Raw genomic sequence first — 9,799 nt, 5'->3', positions numbered from 1 at the left:
AGTCTAAGGTTGGTGCCCAACCACTTGGGCTGGACGGTAGGGCGACGGTCTCGCTTCATGCAGGTCGGCGTTCAATCCCCCGACCGTCCAAGTGTCTGGGGCACCATTCCTCCTCCCCATCCCATCCCAAATCCTAATCCTAACCTAATCCTAACCTAATCCTAACCTCCTTCCCAGTGCTATATAGTCGTCATGGCTTGGCGCTTTCCCCTTGATAACTTTCTTTCTTGTCATTTGTCTAATTTGATTTTTTTCCTACCATTTCTCTCATGTAAATCAATTTGTTTCTATAATTATATTAAAACATACATAAAGAGATAAATGTTAATTTCATTGATAACATTAATGGACTCTAATGGAGGGGAGCCGGTCAGCCGAGCGGACAGCACGCTGGACACGTAATCCTGTGGTCCCGGGTTCGATCCCAGGCGCCAGCGAGAAACGATGGGTAGAGTTTCTTTCACCCTATGCTTCTGTTACCTAGCAGTAAAATAGGTACCTGGGAGTTAGTCAACTGTCACAGGCTGCTTCCTGGGGGGTGGAGGCCTGGTCGAGGACCGGGCCGCGGGGACACTAAAGCCCCGAAATCAACTCAAGATAACCTCAAGAAGAAGATAACCTCAAGAAGAAGATAACCTCTTTGTTATCGTCTTAATGGCAGGTCAGGAAGCCAATGTAATATATAAATGATCATTGAGACGAACAAATCCACAAGGGCCGTGACGAGGATTCGAACTTACGTCTGAGAGCATCTCACGACGCTGCCTTAATCGTTAATCGTTGGGATGCTCTCGGACGCAGGTTCGAATCCTCGCACGGCCCTTGTGAATTTGTTCATTGATGCCTCAGGCTATAGTGATTTGTGTGTGTGTAAATTATCTTGATGAGTTTCTTCATCAAAACTAATGTCAACACCTCGGTGGAGGCTGTTTCGAACCCTCAGGTGGTGTAGACTGTTTCGAACCCTCAGGTGGTGTAAACTGTTTCGAACCCTCAGGCGGTGTAGACTGTTTCGAACCCTCAGGTGGTGTAAACTGTTTCGAACCCTCAGGTGGTGTAAACTGTTTCGAACCCTCAGGTGGTGTAAACAGTTTCGAACCCTCAGGTGGTGTAAACTGTTTCGAACCCTCAGGTGGTGTAAACTGTTTCGAACCCTCAGGTGGTGTAAACTGTTTCGAACCCTCAGGTGGTGTAAACTGTTTCGAACCCTCAGGTGGTGTAAACTGTTTCGAACCCTCAGGTGGTGTAGACTAACATCCAGATGGACCTGTCAAGTTGTGGTGGCCCACACAGTGTCGTCCCGGGGACAGGTAGACTGGCAGGGTGTGTGCCACTTTGGAAAGAACGATAATGAGAATGTCATCCCGACTGGAGACGCAATAGAAACCATTACATCTCATTATAGCATCTCCATCTTCTGAAAATACATCTTAAATGCTTTCATATCAAGTTTGTATCTCAACTGTCCAACCACTTCGACTGGACGGTAGAGCGGCGGCCTCACTTCATGCAGGTCGGCGTTCAATCCCAACCAAGTGATTGGGCACCATTCCTTCCTCCCGTCCCATCCCAAATCCTTATCCTGACCCCTTCCCAGTGCTATATAGTCGTAACGGCTTGGTGCTTTCCCCCTAATAGTTCCCTTCCCCCTTCTTAAATACCAAACTACCCATATTCTTAAAGACATTTACAAATGTACACCAGGAGACCAACCATGGTTTGGGTACTAGTGTAGAACTCCTGACAATGTAAAGCCAAGACCCAGACCAACCTTCCGGAACAGGGAATGTTCATTTTAAATATACGAAACAAGGGGCAAACACAGACTATTTAGAGGTTTCTCGAGCAGTTAAATGTTACCAGGTGGAATCAGCCTGTTGGACCAAGCTCTCACAAGTCAAGCCTGGCCTCGGGCCGGGCTTGAGGAGTAGATGAACTCCCAGAACCCCATCAACCAGGTATCAACCAGGTATCAAGATCTATCATTGATGACTCCTAACAATCTCTGAACAGACCTGATGCACCGAGGCATCAATCTGTTCTCCATCAGTTCTATGGAGAACACTGAACTTCGTCGTTCAATCCAGATAGCTGTCTATCGGAGCTCCCTAACTTGGTCTACTCCCGTCTATCTTTCTGTTCATCACAAAAGATAAAGTTAGAAACATCTACTTGAGACGAATGTTTACAAGACCCCACGATCAAGACTGCGTCTTCACTCTGAAAGGATATTCACTTTCACCTGCAGCCTCTCTCCTCTAGTCCTCTCCCAAGCAAACCTGGGGCCAGATTCACGAAGCAGTTACGGTAGCACTTACGAGGAGCAAATTCACGAAGCAGTTACGCAAGTACTTACTAATGTGTACATCTTTCCTCAATCTTTGGTGACTTTGATTACATTTATTAAACAGTTTACAAGCATGAAAACTTGCCAATCAACTGTTGCTATTGTTATAAACAGCCTCCTGGTGCTTCAGAGCTCATTAACTGTTTGATTATTGTAAACAAAGCCGCCAAAGATAGAGAAAAGATGTACAGGTTCGTAAGTGCTTGGGTATCTGCTTCGTGAATCTGGTCCTCGTAAGTGCTTGCGCAACAGCTTCGTGAATCTGGTCCTCGTAAGTGCTTGCGCAACAGCTTCGTGAATCTGGCACGTGGCTGGTAGCTCTCCACAAAATAAAAGCAAGATATCAGTAGAAACATATGCGCCAAAATCCTTATTTTCAGTCATTAGAAAGAAGATATCTGACAAGATCCCATTCGAGACACCAGAAAAATGATTAAAACTACTAAGTAGGAAGTATTTTCATTTCAGAATTGAGATAATCAGATCTGATGCAACAGTTGGCAGCAAATTGCACCAAGACTGTTGAGTGTGCAATGCATACCTGTGATCCGTCTGGGTGTTGCTGGTGACTTAGATAACGTCTGACACGAAGGAAAAGATGATCAAGAGACTTGGAGTCGCAGGGAACGTCTTCACTAACTCCCTGGAACCGACTTAACTAATCTTCCAGACTGTAGCTCACAATCATTCCTTCCCCAAACTTGCAAGAGTGTTCACTATTGCAGTGTGATCTCACAATTCATGCAAATAATTGTTCACTGACTTTTCTAGAAACAAAAATGAAGATTTCACATCAATGAAACTTCAAGAATCGTCACCATTCTCCACAATGATGTGGTATTTCACAGACCTTGGAGATCAATGACTTTGAAGAGTATGATGAAGGTTAAAAGCACATTAAACAGCTCAAAAGATGAATAAAGAAGCCTTCAAGGGACAAACTCTCTCCCAGTTTTTCTTTCTTGAAAACCTTAATTTTCATCGTTGCCCCCAAGGAAAAGACAATTACTGGCTAATCTCCCGAAGACGCCAAGAATATGTTCCTTTCATAACACTAGACAAGAAGGCACTGATACACACCAGTTTCAGCCTTAGTGGAAATATAAGAATATTTCTCCTTTTCAAGACATTGTGAAATATTCTGAAGGCAATTGAGCTACTTAACTACCATGTCTATGGACGATGGTGACCAATTAGGCACTCAGGGCTGTTACTGTCTTCAGTTCCAAGTCTTGACCTGTAATTGAGCACTAGACCAGTAATTAAGGATTGCTGTACACAGTTTTACTAAGAGAAAATTCAAGATATCTTTTGAGCAGCAGAGTTAATGTGCTTAATCCGATATCGTACTGGTAGACAGACAGTACCATACTGACAGACAGTACCATACTGACAGACAGTACCATACTGACAGACAATACTGTACTGACAGACAATATTGTACTGACAGACAATACTGTACTGACAGACAATACTGTACTGACAGACAATACTGTACTGACAGAGCATACCACACTGACAGACGGTTTCGCTTCATGCAGGTCGGCGTTCAATCCCCGACCGTCCACAAATGGTTGGGCACCATTCCTTTTCCCCGGCCATTCCATCCCAAATCCTTATCATGACCCCTTCCCAATGCTATATAGCCGTAATGGCGTGTCTCTTACCTCTGATAATCCCCTCCCTGCCCCACAGGGTTCGCCAAGCGTTTAATCCGGTTTCCTTTTATTTCTTGAATTTATTCTACGAACACGCAAATAACTAATCAATTATTACGTGACATCTGTAATTACAGGAATAAAGTTGAATTTAAACTGTATATTTAATTAATTACAACGAAAACAAAAATGAGAAAAAATCGTGAGTGATTGACTTCGATGTATTAGTGTCTTTGTTTACATTGAGCGTTCGTGAACGGAGTCGTAATCCGGATCATTTAAGTGAGTTATTTAGACTCATTTATTTAGAGTCAACAGATGTTGTGTTGGGCTTTTAAGACGGGCTCTTGTGTGGGTGTATATCTGCTCTTGTGTGGGTGTATATCTGCTCTTGTGTGAGTGTATATCTGCTCTTGTGTGGGTGTATATCTGCTCTTGTGTGGGTGTATATCTGCTCTTGTGTGGGTGTATATCTGCTCTTGTGTGGTGTATATCTGCTCTTGTGTGGGTGTATATCTGCTCTTGTGTGGGGTGTATATCTGCTCTTGTGTGAGTGTATATCTGCTCTTGTGTGGGTGTATATCTGCTCTTGTGTGAGTGTATATCTGCTCTTGTGTGGGTGTATATCTGCTCTTGTGTGAGTGTATATCTGCTCTTGTGTGGGTGTATATCTGCTCTTGTGTGAGTGTATATCTGCTCTTGTGTGGGTGTATATCTGCTCTTGTGTGAGTGTATATCTGCTCTTGTGTGGGTGTATATCTGCTCTTGTGTGGGTGTATATCTGCTCTTGTGTGGGTGTTTATCTGCTCTTGTGTGGGTGTATATCTGCTCTTGTGTGAGTGTATATCTGCTCTTGTGTGGGTGTATATCTGCTCTTGTGTGGGTGTATATCTGCTCTTGTGTGGGTGTATATCTGCTCTTGTGTGGGTGTATATCTGCTCTTGTGTGGGTGTATATCTGCTCTTGTGTGGGTGTATATCTGCTCTTGTGTGAGTGTATATCTGCTCTTGTGTGAGTGTATATCTGCTCTTGTGTGGGTGTATATCTGCTCTTCTGTGGGTGTATATCTGCTCTTGTGTGGTGTATATCTGCTCTTGTGTGGGTGTATATCTGCTCTTGTGTGAGTGTATATCTGCTCTTGTGTGGGTGTATATCTGCTCTTCTGTGGGTGTATATCTGCTCTTGTGTGGTGTATATCTGCTCTTGTGTGGGTGTATATCTGGTCTTGTGTGGTGTATATCTGCTCTTGTGTGGGTGTATATCTGCTCTTGTGTGGTGTATATCTCCTCTTTTGTGGTGTATATCTGCTCTTGTGTGGTGTATATCTGCTCTTGTGTGGTGTATATCTGCTCTTGTGTGGTGTATATCTGCTCTTGTGTGGTGTATATCTGCTCTTGTGTGGTGTATATCTGCTCTTGTGTGGGTGTATATCTGCTCTTGTGTGGTGTATATCTGCTCTTGTGTGGTGTATATCTGCTCTTGTGTGGGTGTATATCTGCTCTTGTGTGAGTGTATATCTGCTCTTGTGTGGGTGTATATCTGCTCTTGTGTGGGTGTATATCTGCTCTTGTGTGGTGTATATCTGCTCTTGTGTGGTGTATATCTGCTCTTGTGTGGGTGTATATCTGCTCTTGTGTGGTGTATATCTGCTCTTGTGTGAGTGTATATCTGCTCTTGTGTGAGTGTATATCTGCTCTTGTGTGGGTGTATATCTCCTCTTCTGTGGGTGTATATCTGCTCTTGTGTGGTGTATATCTGCTCTTGTGTGGGTGTATATCTGCTCTTGTGTGGTGTATATCTGCTCTTGTGTGGTGTATATCTGCTCTTGTGTGGGTGTATATCTGCTCTTGTGTGGTGTATATCTGCTCTTGATATACAGATGGTCCTGCCTGCCTGCCATGGAGGCAGTCAGGACCGGAGTGCAATATTCTCTAGGTGAATACAAGTAAGTGAATACAACTAGGTGAATACATACACACACACACACACACACACACACACACACTGACCTGGTCGCCACCACCGCCCCCCCCCACTCCCCCCGCATCATCCTTACACATACTCTCCTCCTCTCTCTCTCCCCCACCCCGCTCTACCCTTCTGACGAATCCTATCACGGCACAACTAGGAACAGGGTCAAGCATGGCAGCCAGAGGCAACAGGGGAACAGGGAAAAGTTCAGGTTATCTTGAGATGATTTCGGGGCTTTTTAGTGTCCCCGCAGCCAGGTCCTCGACCAGGCCTCCACCCCCAGGAAGCAGCCCATGACAGCTAACTAACTCCCAGGTACCTATTTTACTGCTAGGTAACAGGGGCATAGGGTGAAAGAAACTCTGCCCATTGTTTCTCGCCGGCGCCTGGGATCGAACCCAGGACCACAGGATCACAAGTCCAGCGTGCTGTCCGCTCGGCCGACCGGCTCCCAGGTGACGAAATGAAGGAAATGTTCGCCCGGTTTCTGGAGGACATCAAGAGTGCGATGCAGGAAAAGAAGAACGAAATAAGCAACCTAAAAAGAGAGCTGACAGTAGCAAAGGGGGAGATTAGAGCCCTCAAAGAGAACAGTATCGATGCTGAGACTCAGATAACCACCCAGGGAGAAGGTGGTAATAGTACTTTGGAAGAGAATGCCACATTAAAAGCAACATTTGCAGAAATTCTAAAAAAACAACTCTGAAGTAATGTCTGCAGTGATGGAGGTAGCCATGAAAGCAGCCACCTCACAGGAAGCGGCATGCTCCACTAGCCAGCTGCTGGAAAGGAAAAGATCAGTGGTAGCTGTGGGTATTAAAGAGCAGGAAGGCTCCAATAGGAAAGAGTGGAATGATAAGGACAAAGTGGCAGTGAAGGAAATACTGAAGGCACTAGACATGGAAGGGGCTGAGCATAGCATTGAGAAGGTTTTCAGGTTAGGCTGGTACAAAAAAGACCGAGACCGTGTGTTAAAGATAGTGTTTGCAGACGAGAACACAAAGGACACGATTCTAACAAAGAAAAGCCACCTGCAACATGTGGAAGAATTCAAAAAAGTATTCCTCCAGAGGGACATGACGAGGGAGGAGAGGGCCATGGCGGCAGAAGCACGGAAGAAGCGCAGGGCGAGAGGGGAAAACCAGGAAACCACATGTCCCAACACATCACCCCCAGAGGCGAGGGGGGAACCCACAACCAGCTACCCAGTAACACCAGGGAGGAGCGCAACCCCACCACCCTCCTCTGCATAGAAAACCCCCCTTTAATTCCTGTCTTCCCGCCCCGTTCACCCCATACCCTCCCTGTCCTTCCCCCTTCACTTGAAAGTGAAGGGGTAGTGAAACTTAGAACAGGCGAGGACAGGTATACAGAGAATGACAAAGAGGTGTGTGATGAACTCAACAGGAGGTTCCAAGAGGTCTTCACAATAGAACAAGGTGAGGTCACTGTGCTAGGAGAAAGGGAAGTAAACCAGGCGGCCTTGGAAGAGTTCGAAATTACGAGAGAGGAGTTCAAGAGACACCTGCTGGATCTGGATGTTAGAAAGGCTGTTGGTCCAGATGGGATCTCACCATGGATACCGAAAGAGTGTGCAGAGGCACTTTGCTTGCCACTCTCCATAGTGTATAGTAAGTCACTGGAGACGGGAGACCTACCAGAAATATGGAAGACGGCGAATGTGGTCCCAATATACAAAAAGGGCGACAGGCAAGAAGCACTGAACTACAGGCCAGTGTCCTTGACTTGTATACCATGCAAGGTGATGGAGAAGATCGTGAGAAAAAACCTGGTAGCACATCTGGAGAGAAGGGACTTCGTGACAAATCGCCAACATGGGTTCAGGGAGGGTAAATCTTGCCTGACTGGCTTAATAGAATTCTACGACCAGGTGACACAGATTAAGCAAGAAAGACTGGGCGGACTGCATTTTCTTGGATTGTCGGAAAGCCTTTGACATAGTACCGCATAAGAGGCTGGTACATAAGCTGGAGAGACAGGCAGGTGTAGCTGGTAAGGTGCTCCAGTGGATAAGGAAGTACCTAAGCAATAGGACGCAGAGAGTTACGGTGAGGGTGAGACCTCCGATTGGCGTGAAGTCACCAGTGGAGTCCCACAGGGCTTTGTACTCGGTCCTATCTTGTTTCTGATATATGTAAATGATCTCCCGGAGGGTATAGATTCATTTCTCTCAATGTTTGCAGACGATGCCAAAATTATGAGAAGGATTAAGACAGAAGAAGACTGTTTGAGGCTTCAAGAAGACCTGGATAAACTGAAGGAATGGTCGAACAAGTGGTTGTTAGAGTTTAACCCAACCAAATGTAATGTAATTAAGATAGGTGTAGGGAGCAGGAGGCCAAATACAAGGTATCATCTGGGAGAGGAAATTCTTCAGGAGTCAGAGAAAGAAAAAGACTTGGGAGTTGAAATCACGCCAGACCTGTCTCCTGCAGCCCATATCAAGAAGATAACATCAGCGACATATGCCAGGCTGGCCAACATACGAACGGCATTCAGAAACTTGTGTAAAGAATCATTCAGAACTTTGTATACCACATATGTCAGGCCTATCCTGGAGTATGCAGCCCCAGCATGGAGTCCATATCTAGTCAAGGATAAGACTAAACTGGAAAAGGTTCAAAGGTTTGCCACCAGACTAGTACCCGAGCTGAGAGGTATGAGCTACGAGGAAAGACTACGGGAATTATACCTCACTTCATTGGAAGACAGAAGAGTTAGGGGGGACATGATCACCACATTCAAGATTCTCAAGGGAATTGATAGGGTAGATAAAGACAGACTATTTAACACAAGGGGAACACGCACTAGGGGACACAGGTGGAAACTGAGCGCTCAAATGAGCCACAGAGATATTAGAAAGAACTTTTTTAGTGTCAGAGTGGTTGACAAATGGAATGCACTAGGCAGTGATGTGGTGGAGGCTGACTCCATACACAGTTTCAAGTGTAGATATGATAGAACCCAATAGGCTCAGGAACCTGTACACCTGTTAATTGACGGTTGAGAGGCGGGACCAAAGAGCCAGAGCTCAACCCCCGCAAACACAACTAGGTGAGTACACACACACACGCACATACACACACACACATACACACACACACACACACACACACACACACACACACACACACACACACACACACACATGCACACACACACACACACGCACACACACACACACACGCACACACACACACACACACACACACACACACACACACACACACACACACACACGCACACACACACACACACACACGCACACACACACACACACACACACGCACATACACACACACACACACACACACACACACACACACGCACACACACACACACACACACGCACACACACACACACACACACACACACACACACACACACACACACACACACACACACACGTGAGCGGAAGCAATTAGCATTAACAATCGCCTAATTTCTTTCAGAGTCTAATTACCTGTATCAGCCCTTGTCTGTGGCTGTTGTCGCTGCCACATACACGTGAGCCCAAACGTTACGACGCTCCCGACATGATAAGTGAGGCTAGGATAGGTAGGACTAGAATACTAGCTGCTAGGAGAGGCAAGGATAGATACGACTAGGATAGGCGTGGTCAAGATCAACTTATCCGAACGCTTAATACGTCTTAATCTGGATGTTGTTCACACCAGCGTACAGATTACGGTGGTTTAGTGGCATTCATGCATCTTAACTTACGGTGGGGTCGTGCAGGCACGGAGGGTCGTGCCCCTGTGACACGGTGGGGTCGTGCAGGCACGGAGGGTCGTAGACCTG

At 45.9% G+C, this 9,799-nt stretch overlaps 1 protein-coding gene across 1 annotated transcript in view; it reads left to right on the top strand.

The window, feature by feature from the left end:
* Positions 1–6,439: 6,439 nt before the first annotated feature.
* The window catches only part of LOC138371453 (cysteine-rich motor neuron 1 protein-like), a 14,653-nt gene continuing 11,293 nt past the window's right edge, over positions 6,440–9,799 (top strand). Inside the window, exon 1 of the mRNA XM_069336353.1 lies at positions 6,440–6,611. Coding sequence (XP_069192454.1) covers positions 6,440–6,611 — 172 coding nt within the window. The remainder of the gene's footprint in view (positions 6,612–9,799) is intronic.

The sequence above is a fragment of the Procambarus clarkii genome, chromosome 4 (assembly GCF_040958095.1).
Source record: "Procambarus clarkii isolate CNS0578487 chromosome 4, FALCON_Pclarkii_2.0, whole genome shotgun sequence".
Classification (NCBI taxonomy): domain Eukaryota; kingdom Metazoa; phylum Arthropoda; class Malacostraca; order Decapoda; family Cambaridae; genus Procambarus; species Procambarus clarkii.
The sequence above is the reverse complement of the archived record's forward strand: the minus strand, read 5'-3'. Positions and strand labels throughout refer to the sequence as shown.